Below are 24,289 nucleotides of genomic sequence, written 5' to 3'. Positions count from 1 at the left end.
GGCTCAGGTCCTAGAGGAACACATTTCCATCTGTGTCAGAAGGCAAAGACTTCTTTCTCCAAGCAAGGGTAAAGTGACATTCCATGCCTAACCGCAGACACATAAACATACCCGTCCCTTTCCATTTCATCGAGGCAACACCAGGCAGTCGGGCTTCAACGTGAGCAATGGACCGCCTACTGAGGGGCGCATGGGCAGTTACCGGCCACTCCAAACAATTGGCTGAGCGTTGGAGGCAATTCAGTAGCTACACCTGTCTTCATGGCAGAGTCCATTAGGCTGTTTCTTTACGGAATCCCCAGCATTTGAAAAAGGTCCTAGGACACCAAGCCTTTACCACTCGGTCAGGTACACTCAAGTGTGTATGGAGAGTTTCTGTGTAGAGGCTGCCATTCCTGATGTGGAGCACGTTGCACTGAGGAGCTCACCTGCTCTCATGGGGCAGCTGCCCCCTCCCTTCACAACTGTATGGACGAGGGACTACATCCGGCCTGGAAGGCTGACCACCCCTTGGCCACATCTGGACAGCCCCAGAGAACTAAATAGGAGTGATTTAATCCTATCCAGATTCTACCTTCGGTCCCCATGAGGAGGAAGCCAAGAGCTGAGAACATAGACCCTCACTTCTATCATGATTTCAGAGAGATGGAATTCTTCATATTGGTCAGATGAATGTTGGGTAATCTAAAATAAAACACCTTCCTCCAGCTAGACTATAAACGACAATACTGACGGCACTTCCCGAGTTCCCGGAAGAAGGTCATGCAACCTGCTTCATCAAATGCTCGCACTCAAGGAGCAGTGCTTCGGACGGGGACATGGAAGTAAGCTGTACATGAATGAAGAAGATGGAATCCCAGAGAAGCTAGCTGTTGACAGAGGTGTCCTGACAGCAACTGTGGCAAGTCTGTTATGGTCTGAATGTGACCTGTTCCCATGTGACACGTCCCCATGGGCTTATGGTTATACACATTTGTTCTCTAGGTGGCGCTGTTACTATGGGAAGCTATGGAACCTTTAGGAGGTAGCACCCAACTGGCAGAAGTAGGTCACTGGGGACAAGGGCTTTGAAGGTTATATTATTGAGGGGCACCATGATGGGAACAGCCACCCACACAGGCTTCTACCATGTGATGTGAGCAGCCCCACCGTGTCTCCCCTCTGTGATGGACTGAGACCCACCAAAACTGTGAGCCAAAATAAATGTTTCCAGCAAATACTGCGGTCACAGTGACTCAGAAGTAAGGAATACATCTGGTGTGACTTGAAACATCAGCATACCTCTCAGATACAGAGTGCCCCTCCCAAGCTCTGCCAGATGCAGCAACAGAAGTCAACCACGTGCTTCTTGCCATAAACATGTAGAGCTCCCACCTTAGACCAGAACGTCCAAAACCACGAACCCAAACAAACCTTTCTCTTTATAAGTTCCTATCTCGGGTATTTTATTATAGTAAGCAAAAGCTGCTTTCTTTGCTGCTGTGACAAAATCCCTGACAATAACCAACTCAGGAAAGGGGTCATCTCGGCTCACAGTGTGAGGGTACAGGCCACTGTGGCAGCAGGAGCTTGAGGTGGCTGTCGGGAGAGCAGAGAGAAATGAAGAGCGGTCATCACTAGCCTTCTCCTCTCCACACAGTCCAGCGATTGGGGGGGGGGGTCCTCCCAGCTCCACTAACCTAGAGAGACCCTCACAGCCACATGGTGATTTGTCTCTGGGGTGATTCTGGACCTCATAAAGCAGAAAACCAAGTGCTGTCAAACATACACCCTTCTAAGTAACACTGAAAACAAGGCTACTTCGGACTCAGAACTCAGCACCTCCTCCATGCTAGGTTAGCTATGCTTTCACCATTATTATGGCTAAGGTGCCTACAGTGGACATATGATATAATGGTGTGCCCACTGTCCTACCTGAGGCCAGTGATGTCATATCGTTAGCTTAAAACTAGCCGACGTGGCACAGCAGAACCTGGCAAACCCTGCCCTTCGTGACTGGCTTTCTTCCTATAGAAAGCTGGTTGCACTGGTCATGTGACCTGTGAGTTATTCAACCCGCCGTGGTGAGCGGGTGAGAGGGTGGTTATCACCAAGGTGAGTGCGCAGCATCGCCACAGGTGAAGCAGTTAGCACTGTGGACGTGGACACAAGCTTAATTATCAACACGCTTTCCCACAAGATTGGTTTCTGTTTCAGATTTCTTTTCTTTTAAAAAAGATTTATTTATTTATTTAACGTACACTCGTGTTTCACCTTTATATACTCTGTGTGAGGGTGTTAGATCCCCTAGAACTAGAATTATAGACAGCTGTGAGCTGTCATGTGGGTGCTGGGAATTGAACCCAAGTTCTCTGGAAGAACAACCAATGCTCTTAAACCACTGAGCTATCTCTCCAGCCCCGTTTCAAATTTCTTCCCCAGGATCTTGTAAACAAAGTAAGGCACAGACCAAAGGGAGGGCAGCCTGCCCTAGCTCACAGCCTCTGAGCACTGGCTGCAGTTTCCACGTGTGGATGCTGAGGCAGGATAGTCAAGAATGGGGTTAGATTGATTTCTGTATAGAGTACTGTTAACTTTGGACTTATACTGGTTTATTTAATAAAAAAAACATCAGTGGTAATGATTCTTGCTTAACCAAAATTACGAACACAAAGGGGCCAGATTTAGGAGGCACCTAGGAAATGCCACCAGCTGCAGGAAGCTTCAGGAAGGCAGGTCACACAACAAAAACGTCACTAAGCATGAAACAGATGAGGCACCAGGATTCTACTCGATCTGCTCTTAAAGGGCATTTTCCACTTTTACTTGCTCTCCGCTGAAGCCATTGGGCTCAAGTGACTGTTGTCCGCAGAAGGCATGGAGGATGTGGTAGAAGGGTTAAGGGAGAACAAGGCAGTGCCCGAAAGAGAGGCGGAAAGCCCAGAGATGGAGATGGCTGGGGAGCAGGAGTCGGGGGTCGGCTGAGATAGCCCTCTAGAGATAGCGTATTTCCAATTCCGCTGACAGCCTGCACCTCACGTCTCTTCCAGCCTCATTGCGTGGCTGTGCTGAGCCACTTTTACCTATTTTCCCTGTTGACATGGATAGAAAATTGAGCAATTACCCTTAAACTCAAAGCTCTCAGATCATCCAGATTGCTACACTTGAAGAATTAAGTCCCCAATCGCCCCTGGCTAGAAGTGGCTCGACTCAGCTTGTCCTTTAGGAATTAAACACTTTTGGGTTGGTCAGGAGGATTTATTATTCCTAGGTTCCAAGGCATTTCACTTCTGTCAAAACTGGACCTCGGAATGTGAACGAGACAGCTCTCCCCAGCGGGGCTGCGGTGCACCCACAGCTCGGGGCTGCTGTGAGAGGGGGTCACAATGCTAGACACAGTCCTGCATGACGCAGAAGGTGATGCCTGAACACAGTGACTTTGATTAAGCTCCTGTTTCCAGAGACTGGGGAGAGGCTCACAGATATTTTTCTAACTTGCAGTTTGGTTTAACATAAACGAGTTGAAAGTTGAGTCCATGTTCAATTGTACATTCAGCGGTAGTTTTAACCTGACTATCCTTTGTGCATGTGTGTGTCCTTTCACGTGTGAGCACCCCAGAGCACCTTCCTGCGCCCATTTCCCCAGTGCTGGGACTATAGGCACACACTCCTGTACCCAGGAGTTTCAGGTGGGCGCTAATAAAACTCCAGTCCATGCTTGCATGACAAGCACTTCGCCAACTGCGGCTTCTCCCCAGTGACCCTGAATATTGTCTTCTGGAGATAAAGAATTTCTTTTCCCCATCTGTGTGCCCTCCGTGCTCTTTGAGGCCTTACTACCAGGAACTTGTCTTCTACGACTGAATGCCTTTTAGGGCAGATGGAGACTAAGCAGGCCCGAAAGAGGTGGGGGTGGGCGTGGGGGTGACACACCTTTGTGCCTGTGGTCCCTTCTCTATCTCCCAACCCCCACTGCCCTTCCCTGGATGCTTGAAAAACCACGTTTAGATTGCCTGTCCGCCTCATCGCCCAGCTCAAGTGAGGGCTCTGTTTTTCTGTCTAACAGCACCTGTGCTCTTCCTTCAGGAGACCAAGTCATCATTTATTCCTCTTTGTTGTGTTTTGTTTGTTTGGTTGGTTTTTCGAGACAAGGTTTCTCTGTGTAGCAGCCCTGGCTGTCTTAGAACTCATCTTTCAGACCAGGCTGTCCTTGAACTCACACCTTTTAGATCCGCCTGCCTCTGCCTCCCCAGTGCTGGGATTAAAGGCCTGAGTCACCACATCTGCTGGTCCTGCTTATTTAGTTGTGTGATAATGTGTTCTATTCCTGTCCCCTGCTACACTGTAAACACTGTAAGCGGCCTTGAAGGCAAAGACAATGACAATCTTGTTCACCATCATATCCTAGAGCCAAGCCTCACGCATCCCTCAGAGGGATGTACAGATCGTTGCTGAGTCAAGGAATGAGGGAGCAGCTTGTTCAAAAAGTCACTTTCAGAGACTGAGTTCAGTCCTATTCCAGATACGACGCTCCTTTTCAAATGCTGTGTAACCGTCCATGACAGATATCTAATGGCTTTAGAGCAATAAAAAACTTGATTTTTTTTTTTGAGACAGGGTTTCAAAAACTTGTTTTTAAGAATGGATCAGCTACAAATTGAAAAGTGGGATTATGTGAAATTAAAATGTTTTGTACAGCTAAAGAAATAAGCACTGAGAGATTACAGAATGGGAAAAAAAATCACTGACGAGGAATTGGAATGTGATACTTTCTATATATAAAGAACTTCAAACATTAAACACCAGATATCCAACTGATAAATGGACCACTGAACTGAATAGAAAGTTCTCAGAAGAAGACATACAAATAAATATTTGGAAAAAGTGTTCAACATCCTTAGCCACTAGAACTGCTTTGATGTTCCCTCTCACCCCAGTCAGAATCGGCAGCATCAAGAAAACCAAGAAAAGCAAATGCTGACGCGATGGGGAAAAGGACACCCGCTTACACTGCCGGTGGGGTGGAATCTGGGGGAGCCACAGTGGAAGTCAATGCAGAAGCCCCTCAAAAAACTAAACACTGAACTGCCATGACTCAGCTGGGCCATTCCCAGGAATATACTGGAAGGACAGTTAAGTCAATGTACCATGGAGATATTTGCACACCCATGCCTACCGCTGTACTGTTCACCTAGATGTCCACAAGCAGGCGAAAGAAGAAATACGGTATACACACAATGGAATTTTAGTTAGGCAGAAAGAAAAACTAAATGATGATTTCTGGAGGAAGATGGGTACTGAAGATCACATGCTATGAGACAGACCAGACCCAGAAATGTAGTTAAATACTGCGTATACTCTCTTACATCTATGGATGTGTGTGTGTGTCTGATGAAAGGGGAGAGAGGGGAGAAAAGAGTAATAGAAATGTGTGGCAAGAAGGCAGAAAGGAGGGGGACATGTGATCGGATGAAGGTAACCAATAAGTCACAGGGAGAGGGCATAAGAGAGATTGGGACCCATACCATCAAACACAGTGTGACACGTGTGTCTAAAATGCCAAAATGAATGCCATTACCCTGTATACTAACTTTTAAAATGTCTTTAAAAAGGATGGGTGGCTCTGCCAGTGAAGGCTGCTTGTCTAAATAGAGCAGACTTGCTCTGCCTGCTCCAAGGTCAAGTGGGGCTCTGGCTGCCCACTACTCTCCAGCCAGTCTCTACAACCTCCCACTGGTTAGGAATAACAGGGAGAGCCTCAAGCTAGAGGCAGCAGGTTAGGAAGAAGACTGAACACCGCCATAACGTCACTAAAGGCGTCTAGAGTCGGAGTGGACACGAATCCGGACTTAGATCTGCAAACCTGCACCCCTTCCAACTTCGTTAACCGTTCTCCACCCAGAGTCTCTCCTCCCGCTAGGTCCTTCCTTCTTCCTGAGGTGTTCCTTTAGGGCAAAGCCATCCTGCGTTTTGTGAAGAATTTACAAATCACCTCCAAAGACCTAATCCAACTTGTAGCTGTGTTCTACTTACAGAAGATTTAAAAAAAACAAAAAAAAGAATTGGTTCTTGGGGGCTGGCAGCCTAGCTCATTGACAGCGAACCTGTGGCCCTGGGTACAAGTTCCAGCACCACGTGCCTAAAAGTGTCATTTTTAATTTCATATTTAATTTTCTCGAGCTGGGGATTCAGCCTTACAGGACCTATGGGCATTTTACAATTAGAAATCCATCCTTAGTCTGCCTGTCATCCTCTCAAACCTAACTTGACATTTTTCAATGTGCTCTGTGTTCATCACAGGCTCCGACACTCTCCGCCACCTACCCTTTTGTTGTTTCACGTGTTTGTATTCTCTGACTGGTCTCTACATCCATCTGAGTTTTCAGCCTAGCCATGGTCTCGCAAACTGTCCCACATCATGTCCTTTGGTTCACCAGCAGACACCCAAGCCACTTGCAAATGTCACTCATTCTGTTTCCATCCTGAAATCTCCGAAAGTCCTTTCTCCTGTATTTTTATGCCCTATTCCCTAGAAGAACGAGGCACTGGTGGAGGGAAGTCATGCTTCTCCTTCCTCCCCCAGGCATCAGGGCAGCATGAATGGTACCCACCAAGGGTGAAGATGCTGAGAATGCAGCTATGGAGATAAGGTTTCTGAAATGGCTCCACAATCGACAGGCAGGCAAGGAGCAAGATGTCTTCTCACTAGACCAGAAGCTCTTGGAGGCCTGGGACTGCCTTAGTGACCACCGTCTCTAGCTCCTGGGGCAGGAACTGAGTGAGGATCCATTGGCTCTCCTCCATAAACCTAACCTCCAAGGCTGGTGGGAGATGGGAGAAGGTGACAGACAGAACAAGGGAGACTTGTTGTTGGCTCGCCTCTTCCCTAGCGCTGCTCGCCATGACCCATCCCTACCAGGTGAAATCGGCCCCTTCCTGGGTGAAAACGCTTCCTGCTCCCCTAAGAACCTGAACAGGGTTTTATTAGGAGAGCCACTAGGTCTCCTGACAGTTGTCCAAGGAGCTGTATAATGTCATCGTTGGACGCATGGCATGGATGATTCACGGGGATCATTCCTGGACTTTCCCCATCCACCGGATATTCTGAGTTCAAAGGGGCAGCCCTCACTAGCCAACCATGGAAGCCTCTGAGCAAAGATAATTCTAGAAACTAGTTATATGTAACATACGATTCTTAGAGCATAATGGATTCTAAACATTCACGTTCAGTGAAATAAACCAAGTCACATGTGAAGTGTGACATGAACTAGTTTTCCACTAAGGACGCAAGCAGAGCTCAATGGAGGGACAGACTGACGCTAGGAAGGAGGTGTCGCTCCTGGGGGTTTGTGAGGAAGGGGTTTGTGTGTCTGGCCTCCGTGTCAAAATCAAAAGTTTCCCATGCTGGGTTTAAGAAAGGGAAAATATTAGCGGGGTTCTCAGAAAATCAGTCTTTCTTCTTTCCTTCCTTGGTGGGACTCAACTAGGCACCCAGCAGTCACTCTACAGCCCGTGGTGAAGATCCCAGCAGCTCTAAGGAATTCATCCCAAAGGCTGAAAATAAGAGCTCGGAGGTCAAAGGTCTGCCTCAAAATCCTGCTGCTATCGAGTACTGGTTGCGTGACCTTGGGCAAGGTTACCCTCCCCTGCCTTAAGAGTGTTTGTCTTCAGAATGGGGATAATGAGCAATTCAAGTGTTTATCAACAGGCTAATATATGGTGTGTGGTATGCCCATATAATGGAACATCACTCATCAATAAAAGCGAAGATACTAACAGCAGTACATGCGACAATCTGAATCGGTGTTGGAATCATGATGAGGCAAAAAGCCAGGCATGTGTAGGCTTCTATTTATGTAAACTGAGATAAAATATATGTACTTATGCCTCCATTTATTCTGAGAAATGAAATTATTTTATCATGATAAAAAAAGCACCAACTGTTGAGGCCAGAGGCCAAGGAGGGGTGCGCTGAGGGGGTAATAGAGACTCTGTCTGTTCATTGTGACAGCAGCTTCACAGGACAGTAATGTCAACCAAAGAACTGCCTTCTTGGAATGGTTGAGTACTTTCATTGTACTCACACAGCCTCAATAAAGTCGATTTAAAAACCTTTGCCATGGAGAGATGGTGTGTCAGGAAAGTGCCTCTGGCATAAGCATCAGAACCTGAGTTAAGATCCTAGGAACCCAGACAAAAAGCTAGGCCTGGTGGTGTGTGTCCAACACTCCAGCAATGCAGGGCAAGGGTGATGGGCAGATCCCTGCAGCTCACCGGCTGGCCCAGTCAAACTGATGAACTTGGGGTTCGGCGAGAGACCCTACTTAAAAAGTAAAGGTGAAAAGTGATCTAGAAATGACATCCCCATCAGCCTCTCACTTTCACATGAATGCATACACATACACACACACACACACACACACACACACAAACCACACCGAGCTTGCTATAGACTGTTGGTTATTCTTGAGAGCCACAGGACGCAATATGTAAAACGTAGGCCAAATTAGTTTCATATCCCTAGCTTGGCAGCTGGTAATGGTGATGGCGACATTGGTGGACAGCTGAGGAGTAAGAGCTGATTCTCCTGGGATTTGGAAAGGCAGCCTCTGAGTCCCGCTACCCCATATAAACCCGCTAAACCTCCATTGCTTAATGTATTAAAGGGCAGGTTTGCTGAGCACGAGCCAATCATAAAATAATTCCTGTATCAGAAAGGGTCTACACCCAATCACTTCAAAGTACACCTAACCTCAGCTAGAATTTCCCTAAGCAGGCTTAAAAGGGGCTGCCTTATTCTCCCCCAGGGTCGAAGCCATTTTGGGTGGACCCAAGCATGCTGATTTTTTTCTCTGTTTGTCTGCAATTGCATTTTGGTGTCTTCTGGTCATTTGGAGCAATCTAAGGACTCTAGAGTAGCATTTTCCACAAGGAAAAACGTGAAGGAAGCAGGGTCTTTAGACGCGTTGGAAGGCGGCTCTAGGCAGAAAGAGCTCTAGAAATCATGTTTCCTGAATTTAATGTTCCTAACACAAAGCCCAAGTTTCTTGGTGTTACAAACAAATACACAAGCAACTGGAGACCAAGTTACTCAAAAACTGACCTGCGGACACTACTAGCTAATACTCACTCCTTACCGTTCCAGACTGGCCAGATCCGTACACTGCAGACAACCTCCATTGCCATCTCCTAGTTCAGGCTGAGGCCCCCAAGCTTCCCAGGCCTCAGAGGTCTTCAGCCACAGGGTGTGAGGCGAGCCGGCCCCAGACAGGGGGTCAAGATCAGAGATGTGTTAGGTTGCACAGGAGGCGCCAAAATGACAGTCCTGTGATGGAGTCCTAAGACGGTGGCCTGGATCCAACACAGTCTAGATTCTTACTGGGTAAACAGAAACCTGAACTCAGCAACCCTCAGGAATCTTACGATTTGGGTTTCTGTTTGTCAGGAAGGTTACTGCTTCCCTTCAACTGACAGGAGCGAGATATACTTGGTTCTGAATAACCAGTTTGTGGACACTGACTCTGTAGACTAACATCTCAAACCCACACCTTCCTACCGAGTCACAGATCTCTGGTTTTGTGAGACAGCCTGGCAGTTTGTCCCTGATGAGTGATTTTCTACCCACAAAGTGGTCTTTGGTGATCGCTGCACTCGCTCACAGGATGCCTTAGACTAATCCATGCCCACGGGCCACCCTCAGCCGAGGAGAGCTAGAAATACAGCCTGACATGGAACTATAAACTTACTTAAAACGTACTTTCTAAATGCAATTTTATTTTTTCTCTCTCCTTCTCTCCCTCTTCCTCCCTCCCTCCCTCTCTTTCCCCCTCTCTCTCTTTGTAACTTGATTATGTGGTTCTCAAGCATGAACTTTGTAGTTGACAATATTTTGTCTTAATGGCAAAAAGTTGGACACGTCTTAGTGCTAGCTCCAGATAGCTCTCAAAATAAACACTTTGACCATCAAAGACCTGCCAAAAAAATGGATCAGCCTTTGAAGGGGGACAGATAGGTTCAGGAATAATATGTCACATCCAGTGTGTCCCATATCCAATCAAACTATTCATCAGTGAGGGAGCAGTGTGTGTGTGTGTGTGTGTGTGTGTGTGTGTGTGTGTGTGTGTGTGCATGCATGTGCATGTGTATGGAGAGAGAGAAAGTTAGAGAGAAGTGGAAATACCTCTTCCAGAAGGAAAAGGAGTCAACAGAAACAGACTCAGAAGAGACAGCAATGATTAGCTGCCCAAGTACTTAAAATGGTCACTACAGATTACTATAGCAATAGAGCAAATGTGTATGAATGTACACACACACAAATCCATACACACACATAAAAAGAAAGACATGGACAAGACAAGAGGTAAGCGGAAGATCTATTTTAAGGAAGAAGTGGGGCTGGGGAAAAGCTTCTAAATCTCCACCAGCCATGCAGAGAGTGGGTCTGGCTGTTTAAGTCTGCAACCCCAGGAAAGCTGAGTGCAGCGGAGTCCTGAAGTGGATAAAGTGCAGAGAGGAAGTGGATAAAGCAGGGGACCAGGCAAAAGCACTCGGCAAGGCAGAGATGTGAGCAGCAGTCTTGGCTTCAAGCCCGCAGCCAAGGACTCCCCAGGGGCCCCCAGGTCTCCTGACTAGGCCCCAACTTCCTCAAGAAGCTCACCTTCTTCATCTGATCCAGTCAGGCTGTGTTGTCTGAGGCGGCGGCTGTCAGTGGAAAACAGAACAGGAGAGTTTTAAAAACAGCTGGCAACAACCTAGAGTTAACAGCTGTCCTGACTAGTTTTAGGTCAGCTTGGCACACAAACTGGAGTCCTCTGAAAAAAGGGAACCTCAGCTTAGAAAATGCCTCCATAAGACCCAGCTGTAAGGCATTTTCTTCCTTAGTAACTAAGGGGGGAGGCCCCAGCCCACCAGGGCTTGTGATACTGGGTTCTGTAAGAAAGCAGGCTGAGCAAGCCATGAAGAACAAGACAGTAAGCAACGCCCCTCTATGGTCTCTGCATCAACTCCTGCCTCCTGGTTCCTGTTCTGTTTGAGTTCCTGTCCTGACTTCCCTCAGTGATGAACAGTGATGTGGAAGCGTAAGCTAAATAAACCCTTTCCTCCCCAACTTGTGTTTGCTCATGGTGTTTCACCACAGCAATAGTAACCCTAACTAAGACAATAGGTAATAAATTAAAATCCTCCTTCTTTCATAATCTTGGTCAAACATTTTCAGGCAAATGAGTCTGCTGTGCATGGCTGCACAGGCCGTGTGACCCCCCCCCCATTCCCACGGGCAGCACCCACAGACGCACACAAATGCTCTCCTCAAGCTTGCAGGGGCGAGAGCACCTGCCATTTTGCCTTTGCCTAGAACCTTTTCCTTTCATTTTAATTAATTTCATTTTCATTTTTTAAAAGTCTTAGGAGAAGGCCAGGGTCAGCACATTATTTTACTTTCCGCCCATCTGTGCTGTTTTAGTGGAAAGTTTGGGCTGGCACCCTTGTACCTGGACACGTGATCCTGAAGAGCTCGTGGTGAGCCTGACATGGCACGAGGGCCAGGTTCTGACCTTCAGGTGAGGAGAGGCCATGAAGCAAGCTCTGACCTCACCATGCAGATCCCAGCCCCAGGCCACAGCCAGATTCCAGAACACCTGATTTTCTTTTTGAAGCCTTCATTATCACTTTTATGCAGATGTCTGTTTGGTCTGCATATTTGTCTGCATACTGAGTGTGGGCCTGAGGTGAGATGAGGGGGCTGAGCCCCTAGAACAACTGGAGCTAAGGACGGTTGTGAGCTGCCATGTGGGTGCTGCAAGCCCACCCCTGGTGCCCTGCACAAGCTCTGAGCTGCTGAGCCATCTCTCCAGCCCTCCATCTGTTGTTTTCAATGCTGTATTCAACACAAACTGGAGGGATGATGGCAGCCAAGGCCACACTGCTGGCACAACCCCCTACAGGACACACAAGAACATGGGAACTCACTCTTCCATCTCCTCGGAAAATTTCTTTCCCAATCTGAAAATAAGAGAGAGAGAGAGAGAGAGACAAAGTTTAAGACAACTTATGAGTTTCACACACTAGAGCATCCCTGGGGAGAGGTTCAGGTAGGGCCAAGTCCGCATCTCTCTGTTTGGCTGGAATCTCTGGCTTGACCCCACTCAGTCCCTCTCCAAACCCTGCCGTCTCAGAAAGATCACTAGCCGTCTCAGAAAGATCACTAGAAGTTGAGCTCTGCATTCCTGGCAGTTGTGGGGGTGCCTCCTCTAAGGCTGCCAGCTCCCCTAGGCGGTGTGTGGTGTGTATGTGTGTGTTTGAGAGGGGGGGTGATGTACACCCCCAGGTATAGAGTAGAGGCAGAGATTGGATCAGATGTGTTCCTGGATCACCTTTCTCTCTCTTTGGAGACAAAATTGGCCTGGAAGTCCCTATGTAGACCAGGCTGGCCTGGAACTCACAGAAGTCCACTTGCCTTGCCTCCTGAATGCTGAGATTAAAGGCGTGCCCCGCCATGCCCCACCACCATATCTTTTGAACTCACTGATTGGTTAGACGGGCAGGCCAGCAACCTCTGAATCCCTGCCCAATGCCAGGGTGACAGACATACATGACCATATCATATTTTCTATGTGGATGCCAGGGATCAGAACTCAGGTCCTAATGACGGCACAGCAAGTTACTTTACTGCCTGGTCATATTCCCAATCCCCTATAAGGCCTTCTTAAAGCCTTGGCTCAGTAAACTCCAGATTAGATTGGAGTGTCAGAAGAGCAAGAAGCTGAAACCGGAAATGGAGGCAGACAAGGCCTCTTTCAACAACTGGATAATGACTCCCTGCCAGTCTGCTTTCTTCAATGACAAAGGCTCTGGCTGTGTTTGGTGCTGTTCCTTACCAGCCTAGGAATGTCACAGGAGCAAAGGGGGCATGCTGGCTCTGCTGTTCAGTAAGCAGGCTTCTATCTCATCACGAGACTGGTACTGGGTGGAATCTGAGCCTGCGTGACACCCATGCCTTTACCTAAGGCAGTGACTCTTACATGTCAGTGACATGAGATCCACTGGGAAGCCCGTTAGACATGCAGACTGGCAGACCTGACATGGAGAGATTTCTGAATTGGCCGATAAGTATATGGGAAGCCAGGACTACATACTGTTGTTGACATTTGTGGTTTTATTATTATTGCTTTTATTATGTGGTATTATTCTTAATAAAGAGCTTATACCCTTGGGAACAGAAATGAGGTTTTACACATGCTAGATAAGCATGCTCCTCCTAAACTACACCTTCAATGTTGGACAATGGATTTTCAACAAAATTCCAAGGAATTCTGACCTAAGAAAGTTCCCACAGATGCTCTGTGACTGGGAACTGCTGACGGCGTTTAAAGCAGGCTTTGGGGTATATGGTGATTCCATTTTTCCATGTCTGAAAATCCCTACAATGAGATTTGCATTTTCTTTTAAATAAATTATGTTCAGCCTGAAATCGAGCACATGAGAAGACCATGGCCGGAAGCAGAATGCATGAGATTCTCACCCCTGTCAGTGCAGAGCCAAAAACCTCACCAGCAAGAGGCCAACTACCATTCCTGTAAGATGTGAGTAACTCCTCTAGCTACTATCATAAATTAATGTTTTTATCAATTAAGAAATTAAAAAATAGGTCAGGTGGTGGTGGCGCATGCCTCTAATCCCAGCTTTTTAGAGGCAGAGACAGGTGGGTCTCTGTGAGTTCGAGGCCAGCCTGGTCTACAGAGTGAGTTCCAGTACAAGCTTCAAAGCTACAGAGAAACCCTGCTCCCCCCCCAAAAAAAAACAACAACAATAACAAAAAAGAAAAGGTCTAAATTTAAATAAATTACTCTCAACTACATTGTTTCTTTTTAATTTTTTAATATTTATTAGTTTTTTATGTGTTTGTATGGGTGTTTGCCTACATGTGTGTTTATTCAACACGTGCATTCCTGGTATCCACAAAAGCCAGAAAAGGATGCTGGATCCCCTGGAACTGGAGTTATAGACAAACGTGAGCTGCCACGTGGGTGCTGGGAACTGGTTCTTCTGGAAGAGCAGCCAGTGCTCTTAATCACGGAGCCATGTCATCTCTCCAGTCCCCTACACTGTCTGGTTATTGTTGTTTTAAACTTAGTTTAATTTCACAAGTCTGAGTGTTGCTGATGAATGAGTGGATGTGCACCATGTGTGTGCCTCAAAAGGACATCTGAGCCCTGGGAACTGGAGCTGGACAGCGGTCAGCTGCCATGTGGTGCTGGGAACTGAACCCAGGTCCCCGGTGAGAGCAGTGAGTGCTCTGAACCATCTCTCCAGCCCCACCCACTCCAGGCACTGGTTCTAAAAGTCAGAAAAACAATGGGTGAGATCAGGAGAGAGAAGGGAAGAGAGAGAGCTACTCCAGGATCTGGATCCCTAATGGCCCCTAAAGGCTCGCAGGCCTTGGCCTGGTCCCCAGCCTGCAGGGCTATGATGCGGAGGATCCTCTGGGAGGTGGGGCCTGGTGGAAGAAGGTGAGGTGCTGGGCCGTGCTCTTGAAGGAGATATGGAGGCCCTGTTTCATTCCTCACTCTTTCTCCTACCACAGTGAACTGTGCCGCTGCAGGCCCACAAGAACAGGGCCCACAGTTATGCACGTAAACCATGTGCCAAGAACATTTTCTTATGTTTAAGCTGATCACCTCAGCTGTTTGGCTCCGGCAACGGAGAGCTGGCTGAACCCACTCTGAGTGCGCTGTTGACTCAGTGGGTACAGCTAGACGGCTGAGCAGCTAGGGCACCAAAGTGAAAGACAGAAAGAGCAGTGGAGGAGAGTGTCCGAGGTCAGCTGCGCACCTCTACGGGGCTGGTCAACCAATGGAGTTCCATGGACTATTCCAAGCCAAAGAACTAGTTAGAGAACACTGCCCGCTGCCAAGGCCACTTTCTGTTGGGGAAGGATGGAAGGCTCTTGTCCTTGCTCCCATGGTTCCCTTAGGCGACAGCTCCTAGCTCTTCTGTAAAGCTGAACTTTGTCAACTCACTGCCCAGAAGACTCAGCCAGCATGTCACCAACAGTAGGAGGATGAGAGCAGGTCATGGGGAAATGGGATCAGAGATAAGGAAGACGAGGCCAGTGTCTTCACTTTGTGCACAGGACAAATATACTCACCCGCGATCGCCCTCAGCAGCTGCAGTACCCTGAGATTAAGAGTCTCTCCACCAAGTGCTCCTACCAAGATGTATGTTCTGCATACAACCAAGAGAAGCCCAAAGAGCTGGGCGACCTGTGCGAGGCTCTGCATCTTGAATGTCCCCCGAGGGCGCTCATGCTAAAGGCCTGGCTGCCCTTGTGGTGCTATTGTGATTTCTAATGGGCCGTGGCAAAAGCAGGGGGAATTCTGCGGTGAGAAGATGACGGCTGTGATACTCTCTGGGGGAGGCTGATTAACGGCCACTTATCCATTCAGCGTTCAAAAGTGGCTGAGTTTAAGATCCAACTCAACTGCCCTGGAGCCCACATTCTGCTTTCTCTCCCTCTAGGGGGAGCCAGAGGACATTCTCTACCACCTCTCTTGGAGAAAGGAGACAGATGAGAAGATGTCCTTGGAAGGGGGTGGCCTCAGGTCACTCTGTCCCCTCTCCCCCAGAACGTAAGTAACAGGCTCTGAGTCACCACTGCCTGAGAAACGAGAGCTTTGAGAGCTACAGCCCCGCCTTTGCTCTGGCTCACACAGGGGGAAAACTGGCCATCTCTGGGCTTTATCTAGGGTGGCAGTTTTCAACCTGTGGGGGTCGAATGACCCTTTTACAGGGGTTCCCTAAGACCATCTGAAAACACAGATATTTACATTCTGACTCCTAACAGTAGCAAAATGACAGTCATGAGGTGACAATGAAAATAAATTTTATGTTTGGGGTCCCCACAACATGAGGATCTGTATTAAAGGGTTGCCGCATTGGGAAGGTTGAGGACCACCTATCTAGAGCATAGGTGAATTTGGTTTGGATCACACTGCTGTTTATTCTTTTAACGAATGCTCACCTTTCTGGATTACTGCAATAAAAAGCCTGGTAACAACACAGTCCTTGGGGCAGAAGCCTGACCGCCAGCCACCCTGAGCTCCTTCCTACAAGGCTAAAAGTAGTTCTGAGTCACTGAGTCTATGGTTTTCTTGGAGAAGCCAGAGGATAGACAGTAGGATGTCCTACAGCCATGTGGATATCCATGTGTGAGCCCAAGGCAGCCTAGGTGGGAAGAACCTTCTAGACCCGGTGTATGTTTCTCTATAGAGAGATAAATGTGTACTTATGTGTGCCCTGGGGAGCCAATATAAAGTACAGCTCTGCCTCACAGATCTGCCACACCCATCTCATCCCCAAAGGTATCTTAGGTGGCACCACGCCACACACACAATGGTTTTCAGTGCTTTCCAAAGACATCAGTGTCTACATAACAGCAGCTACTGCAGGTGTCTGCAGTAGTCACTGACACTCGGGGACACCAGGCACCATGACCATGGGCCTCGCCCTTGTCACAGAGCTAGCTAGAGATGAGCCTAACACGAGACTTTGCTTCCCTGACTTTCACTTTAGATCGCAGACACATGCCGGCGGCATGACAGCATCTCCAGGGCACTCTTGCAGCTGTCTGGATTCCTGAACACACAGTCCTTCCAACTCCCCTACCTGCACAAAGAATGAAAAGCTACAGATAATCCTCCAAACAGGCAGCTATTAACCATAGGCTGCAACAGAATCACACGCAAAACTTTTTCAATGGAGACCTGCTAGCTCCTGACCCACCGCTGGCACCTCCTACCCAAGTAATAATTATGAGAGTCACATCCCTGTGTTCCAGATATGAGGCTGGACGCCATACTTGCTGAGCAGCAAAACAGATACCCGTGCCCCTTCCTCCTCTCTTTTTCAGTCACCCACCTACTGTCTTCCACCCCAAGGGAGTGTTGATGGATATGGACTTGAAGAAGAGAGGGCCAGGAGCCCAAACGGCCCATAAAGGAAAGCGTCTTATCCCTGGGACTCACACGAGCCTGCAGCATTTGTGCAACCCAAGCAGGAGTTCACCACCACAGCAGGCCGGACAATCCAGGCCCACTAGAGACACCCACTCGCTCAATACACAAACTGTAAAAAACATGGCGCTTGCTGAGCCAGCACCCTGGAAAGCTAATAAAACGCCAGGCTTCTTCTGAGGGGCTCCTCCATCACTTGCTGCCTGCTTTGGCCATTCTTCAGAAGACAGTTTTACCTATGGACCAGAGGAAAGAACCCCTCTCCTCTGACACGGAAGATTTGGTAACGGGGCATGCCAGTGGTGAAGAAGCGTGTCTGGTCAGCCGGCAACCTGAAAGGGAGAAACCCCAGTAATCTCGTGGTGGCCCTTTGTAAGCCACCAGAACAGCTGGCCACGGGCTGCTGCGCTCCAAGTACTGGCTTCTCAGGTGAAGTGTTCAAAGGCTGCCTTGCTGCCTCCACCTTCCTGCACAGCCCAGAGCTTGGCTCGGCACCCGAGCAGTCCCTGCCTGGTTTTCATCCCTGTTTCTCTCAGACATGGTCAGTTTGATGCAGCCACACGTTTCTCCGAAGAGCTGAGAGTTAGCAGTGGCCTGCCAGACACCAGGCACTAACACGGTATAATGTATGAACTGCGATGACATATAGCATACATGATGCACAATCCCATCATCCCTGCTATTCACGCCATTGCACAGCTGAAGAAGCCGAGGCTCAGGGAGGTAAAGTCGCTTGCTTTCTGCTGTCTACCTAGAGAACAGTAGCCGTGAACACAAGCCAGGATGGCTAACAGCAAAGCTTAGCTTTTAACCGCTGCCTCACGGGGACACACATAGAACAAGCAGTTCTATGTGGCAGATAATCCTTCCATACACTCCACTAGGACCCAACTGATACTTTCTATGGTGCCAATATGCTTCAAACTTATAGGAGGGCACCAGCTTTGCCAAGTCTCCCAATCCGGTGGTTTAAAGGTGGCCCTGATGCAGACCTCATGGAAACAGTCTCTCACGCCTAATGGAACACCACGGAGGTCTAAATGGAGATAAAGAACCACGGCTCAGAGGACAGATGAGATGCTGTCTTTATGCAGCATGACAATGTTCGGTGGTTAATTAGACACTGTTAACCTAGTTTAGCAGTGGACATAACTGGGATAAATGGGGGGAAGTGTCCTTGAAGCCTTTTCATAGCTTCATAGCGATGGCACGCACTAGACCCCAGACCTGCCTCCCTGCTGAGGCAGAACCAGTGCCAAATGGACCCCGGAGTCAGTGGACATTCCCGATGGCCATTGTCTCTGATCTAAGAAGTGCAGTTAAGAGTCTGGGTACACAAGGACAACTGTGACTCCGGTAGCTGAGGACGCTAAAGGCACACGACTCCATTGCAAAAAGGAAACTCCGCAGCAGGGCCGTGTTCACAGAAGAGAGTTAGTAGAGAGACATCAGAAAATACACAACAGCCAAAGCTCCTTGCACTTTGCAAACACATACGCCAGTGGAAGGAAGCAATCAAAACAGTTTCCTATGAAGTGTTCTAGACTCGTGGTGAAATGCATGATAGAAACCTCAGAGCTGCTGGGCAGTGGTGGCACTCACCTTTATCCCAGCATGCAAGAGGCAGAGACAGGTGGATCTTTGAGTCTGAGGCCCTGGTCTACATAGTGAATTCTAGGCGCTCTAGGCCAGCCAAGGCTCAAAAAAAAAAAAAAAAAGAAAGAAAGAAAACAAAAACAACAAAGAAACAAAAACAACCTAACAAAAGCTCACCTCCCCACTCACCACCGCCTCTGAAAGCTCGCTGAGGTAAGTTTCACCCAGGCCTGAGTGAGAGATAAAGAACCATTTCTCCCTGATCCCCAAACCAAGGCCTCACTTTATAACACACATGGCCATCAAATGGGACATCATGGTGGGAACTGAGGGGAAAGTGGGCTTGGCTGCTGTGAACACAGCCACACTGTCCACTCAGGATTGGGTAAAGAACCAAACGCTTAAATCATGGCCGCACTGTCCACTTGGGATGGGGTAATGAACGGAACACTTAGGTCTTTGATCTAATCCATCCCCACACTCCCGAGTTCCTTCTGAAAGTGGAAGTGCCTACTTCCCTCTCCCCTAGTCCCTAGTTCTCGTTATTCCTGTTTAGTGTCCGATAAAGATTAGGGCTATCTTTTCTCACTTCTTTCAAAGATAGTTAAGAACTCGATAACATCCATGTGGTTCTAGGTCACACTGGATCCTATTTAGTTTGTGCAAGAATAGTTTATCATCAAGTGTCATGTTGAGAGATGAACATGTCTCATCTCCTGTCTGTGCACAGACCCTGTCCTAGATGGGCTAGGGAATTAATGGCCATTCCTGGGTGAAGTCTGCCCCCTGCTGGGAAGATTAAGAATAGCATCTTTGTTAGGATTCTAATACAGCCTGAAGAAAAAGGTTGGGACACAGTCACAGTTTTAGTACAGGTATCTGCTGCACAGGAAAGTAGCGGAGAGTTTGGAGTCTGCACCGGCGCCACTTCAAACGCATACTATGTTTTTCAGGAAACCTTTATGGGACTTTAGTTATCTACTAGAACAAGTAGGAGCTGGGACTTGGAGAAGTTCTACTTGGTGTTTTCAAATCTGGTGGGAGAAGAACATTATAGAAATAATATTAAATTCTCCAAAAACTCATACTGCAAAGTCTTAGTGACCCAGATCACTGTCACCTACCTTGAGTCACTGCTAAGTGTGACATGGAGACTACAGGGAGCCAAGGATGGCCCCAAAGCTAGCGGCAGACCTAGAGCCTCCTACACACTGGCCAAACGCTGTGTGCTCTCCTACGCTCCCCACTTCACAGGGCAGGGAGGTGGAGAGAAGCAAACGCCAAGGAGGGACTCAGAAGGAAACTAGCCACGGCAGCCTCCCGGAAGGCCTGCCCACTGAGAGCCAGCAAAGCCACAGGACGCTTTCCAGTTGGAAAAGGCAGCCCAGCCAAAGATCAGAGCCATGACAGGGCCACATGAGGCAGACAAGTGGCAGTTGCTGGCTGCCAGGTAGTGGCTAAAAATGAGGAGGGTAACAGAGCTAGAGTCTGCAGGCAGGTTTGCTCAGGAAGGGACTGCTATCCACACCAGCCAGGCTGTGATGGCACAGTGGCCATCTCATTCAGTCCTTGGTTCCCCTTCAAGTCACCAAGACAACAGAGAAGCTGGACTTCTGCAGATAACACGCAGCTGGCCTGGTCCTTTGCTCCTGCAGGAGGGAGAATGGGGAGAGGCAGCAGCTGAATATGGTTTCCCAAATGCTCCCCATGCCGAATGTCATGGCTGGGATTTCTGCTACAGCAGTGAACTCTATATACCCACACCACATTTCCTTAAAAAGACTCTGTACTTTCCATCTAATCAATGTATTTGAAAGGAAACTACAACCTCAGTGGAAAGATGGCATCATCAATCAGGGGGACCATATGGTGAAAACAGTTTTAAAGACTATGTTTTATTTTAGTGTAGATAGACACAGCAGTTTGCCAAAAGTCTGAGCCTCCTGTGTATTCTTTGCTGGGAAAGGGCATCAGCAGGGCTGGAGGAGTGTCAGGGAAATCCTGGGGGGCATGGTGAGATTCGTTCTTTGGACGGTCAAAGACAAAAGCTAACGGAAAAGATGAACCACTAGATTGGGGTCCAGTCTTGGTGAAACGCAGCTGTGTGGACCATGAAAGGGGCAGGATGTGGTAACACACACAAGCAGAAACCAGGGGCCCCAAGTCAGAGGCCGATTTCTCAGTGTTTCCAGAAAGCTTGATTTCAATTCTCTTTTGTTTGGTTTTTGTTTTTGTTTTGTTCTGTTCTGAGATGAATCTCCCCATATAGCTCTAGCTGGCCTTGAACTTGGATTCCTCCTGACTTCATCTCCCAAGCGCTGAAACTGAGGTCTGCCTCACCAGGGAGGCCTGTAAAGATTTCCTTCTGGCACAAACCTGTTGGGGTTTTCCTACTCCCTTTACATCCATCCTCACAGAAGCCCATAGAGACTCTGACCTGATGCGCACAGGGAGGGTCTTAAGACCCCCACAACCCCCTTATGGCTGACACATTTGAGGTGAGAGGGGCTAGAAGGGCTGTGTGTGGTGCTTCTTGGAGATCTCTGAGCACCCCGAGCAAGATACATCAAGGGTAAACATGAGCCAAGGACACTTCAAAACATGGCTTCTTATCTAACAGCCACCAGGAAACCAGGAAATCCTGGACGCAGGCTGGTGAGAGGACCCCAGAGTAAGACAAGCCCACCCTGCCAAGCTGTCTCCTGTGCGCATGTGCCCAAACTGCTGCAGGCATAATAAAACTGCTCTTGCTTATTCCTAACAGGGGACCGAAAAGCAAAAGGAGGGGGTAGGTGTGATGCTCACAGACGGATTTTACTTCTGAGAGCACGAACCCATCAAAGGGAGAACAAGAGGACCATTTCTGTCAGGAGGATTTCACCCAATGGCAGCGTCCCTCATCACTCCCTCCTGGCTCCCACCTGCTCAGACTGCGAGGCAGCCAGTCTCCCTTTAGCTCAGCCTGGCTGGCTCAGGGGACACAACTTTTTCCTTGAAAGTTTTTTTTTGTTGTTGTTCATAAGATTGCTTCATATGATCAACATCTCATTTCTGTGAGGGTCCCAGAGGATGGCAGTAAAGACGATTTTATTCCAAGCACCTAGCTCTTTCTTGCACAAACAGTACAGTGAGCGGCCTTTTCATGAACTCGAGATGAATGTGAGCGGCTCTCAAGGTTTGAGCATGGGCACGGCTGTAGAATTCGAGGCACATTCCATTATACTAATTAGCTGCCTGACCTTGGGCAGTAGGGCAAGGTGAACGCAAGGGCCTTTCTAACTGTAAGCTCCTGTAATTCCAAGCCACTTAACCTCCCCAAGCCTCATGTTCCCCAGCTCGGAACGGAGGAAGGCGGGTTCCACCAGTGCTCGGGGCTCTCCCTAGCCCTGCTTCTCCTGATCCACATCCGATCCTGGATCTGTTTGCTGGGAAACACCTCTGTTCTGACAGTTCCCCTGCAGCCCCGTCTCCACAACTGGCTTACCTCTGCCTGAGAATTTCAACCAAGAAAACGCAATATGCTTGTCTGGAAACCCAAATCAACACAGTGGGCAGGAAGTGGGATGAAGGGGAGACAGTTTCAGTGGGGCGGGGGTGGAGACGGGGAGGGTAGGAAGAAAACCATCTGTCCTCTTCCAGGCATCACCTGCATGTAGAAGTCTGGCTTTCTCTTGATGAGTCTCCTAACCCAGCCACTTGCTCTCTTCCCACCGAATGCCACTCCTGATTCCCTGCCTGCCAGGTGGCTGGCTGGAAGAAGGGTATTTGCACAGATTTGCTGAACCCTCTAATCCTCGGAACCCAGGCAGCTCCAACCTGGGTGCAGTCTCGGGCCGTGGGCCTTGATTTAGACAGATCGCTAGAGACCAGAGATTCTGAGTGTGGGCAAGTCAGAGGGTTTGAATGTGAGTCTCCAAAACTCATGCTGCAGCTTAACCCCTGGTGCAGCAACTTAACCGTTGGTGCAGCAATTAACACCTGGTGCAACAACTTAACCCTTGGTACAGCAGCTCAACCCCTAGTGCAACAACTTAACCCCTGACACAGCTTTCAGGGGTGCTCATAACATTGGAGCAGAGGGATAAGCACATCAGGAGAAGGCTGGAGGGAACTCACTAGGTCCCTCTGCCCCTTCTGTTCGAGGACAAAGACTTGGGGTGCAAACTTGGAGGCAGACAGCACCTCTCAGCAGAATCTACTGGTGCCTCTTACTCTCTGGGTCCAGTACACGGGAGAAACATTCCTATTACCTAGTTTACTGCATCTTGTTACAGGAGCTGAAATAGACTAAGACAGAGGCTCAAATCAATTTCGCCATTCCCTAGCTGTGTGCTCTTGGGGGAGCTTCTTAAACAGTGAAAATACCACCTTCTACTCCACAGGACTGGTTCAGGAATCAAGGACCATAATTCAGGCAGAGTACTGGGCGTAGTACACTCACACATCACCTAATGAGGAGGATATGTGCTGAGCAATGCACCATTAGACAACATCATCGTTGTGTGCGCATCACTGTGTGCATTTAAAATAAGCCGGCTATGATGCCACTAGACAACATCATCTTGGGGACCCACTGAGGTACCTGAGATGTGCTGTTGACTGATGTATCTTATGCAGGGCATGAAGTGCGCAGTGGATAGAAGCAGTCATAGCCACGGCAGCTATCATCACAGGAGACAGTAATGTGACGGATGCTTTTCCTTGCAGGGATGCTCTTTCTCCGTGGTACCAAACCAAACCTGAGCCTGCAGACTGCTAGCGTCTACCTCAGTTGCTCCATACCTTTTGTCTCTAGGGGTCTGACATTCCCCACTCCTCCCTGAATTTGCCGGGCACTCAGCTGGGCACCCAGCAGCCTGCCCTTGGTGCCTACAGACTCATGACTCTGTGGGCATTCCACCCAGCTTGCTGGCCTCATTCAGCTGCCCACTGCCTTTTAAACAGAATGAACTTGACCGCCGCACCCCAGGTTTTATAATGTGTACCCTGCTCACTTTCCTACCTCCTTGCCTTATGTTCTCTGACTCTTGGTCCTTTCCCCTCATTTCAGCTTCTACAGTTTATTCCTATGTAAAAAGCAACTTTTCCTGGCTTTTACATTTTAAATCCTTTCTTATGGATTCTTCACTTCTTCCTGCTTTTAGAATTAGGTGAAATTGTTTCTGAGCTATGTAGTACACACCTCCATCACACGACACATTAAAAAAAATAGTCTTTCCATGTAATCCAGATTAGTTTAGCACTCACTACGTAGTCCAAGGTAGCCTCAAACACAATTCTCCTGCCTTGGCCTCCTCGGTGCTGAGAGCCGCCACAGCCAGCTTCACTGTCCTTACAATCTGAGCGGCTAAGCTCTTCTGGAGCAGCTTGCTAGTTTGAGAACAGAGACAACAGCCTAGTCCTCACCTCAAAGCCATCCTCCCTTCCTCTTGACTCCAATTCCAGTTCTGTCTGGGTAACAAAGAGCCTGCCTGAGTTTCCACTCTGCAGCCTCTCACTCTGTGGGGAGGGGGTTACCTATTTCTGAGGGACAGAAACCATGAAGCAGATCTGAGGGAATTCTTCCTCCCACGGCATCTCCTGCAGATCTAAGGGAACCCCTCCTCCCATGTCATCTCCTGCAGATCTGAGGGAACCCCTTCTCCCACGTCATCTCCTGCAGATCTGAGGGAACCCCTCCTCCCACGTCATCTCCTGCAGATCTG

At 48.5% G+C, this 24,289-nt stretch overlaps 1 protein-coding gene across 1 annotated transcript in view; it reads right to left on the bottom strand.

Moving 5' to 3' along the window:
* Ift43 (intraflagellar transport 43) overlaps window positions 1-24,289 on the bottom strand; it is an 81,271-nt gene that overhangs the window by 10,547 nt on the left and 46,435 nt on the right. Inside the window, exons 4-5 of the mRNA XM_005343380.2 lie at window positions 11,947-11,979; window positions 10,637-10,680 (exon numbers count right to left, since the gene is read on the bottom strand). Coding sequence (XP_005343437.1) covers window positions 10,637-10,680; window positions 11,947-11,979 — 77 coding nt within the window. The remainder of the gene's footprint in view (window positions 1-10,636; window positions 10,681-11,946; window positions 11,980-24,289) is intronic.

Source organism: Microtus ochrogaster, chromosome 1 (genome assembly GCF_000317375.1).
Source record: "Microtus ochrogaster isolate Prairie Vole_2 chromosome 1, MicOch1.0, whole genome shotgun sequence".
NCBI lineage: Eukaryota > Metazoa > Chordata > Mammalia > Rodentia > Cricetidae > Microtus > Microtus ochrogaster.
Note: the sequence above shows the minus strand (reverse complement) of the source record. Positions and strands in the feature narration are given on the sequence as shown.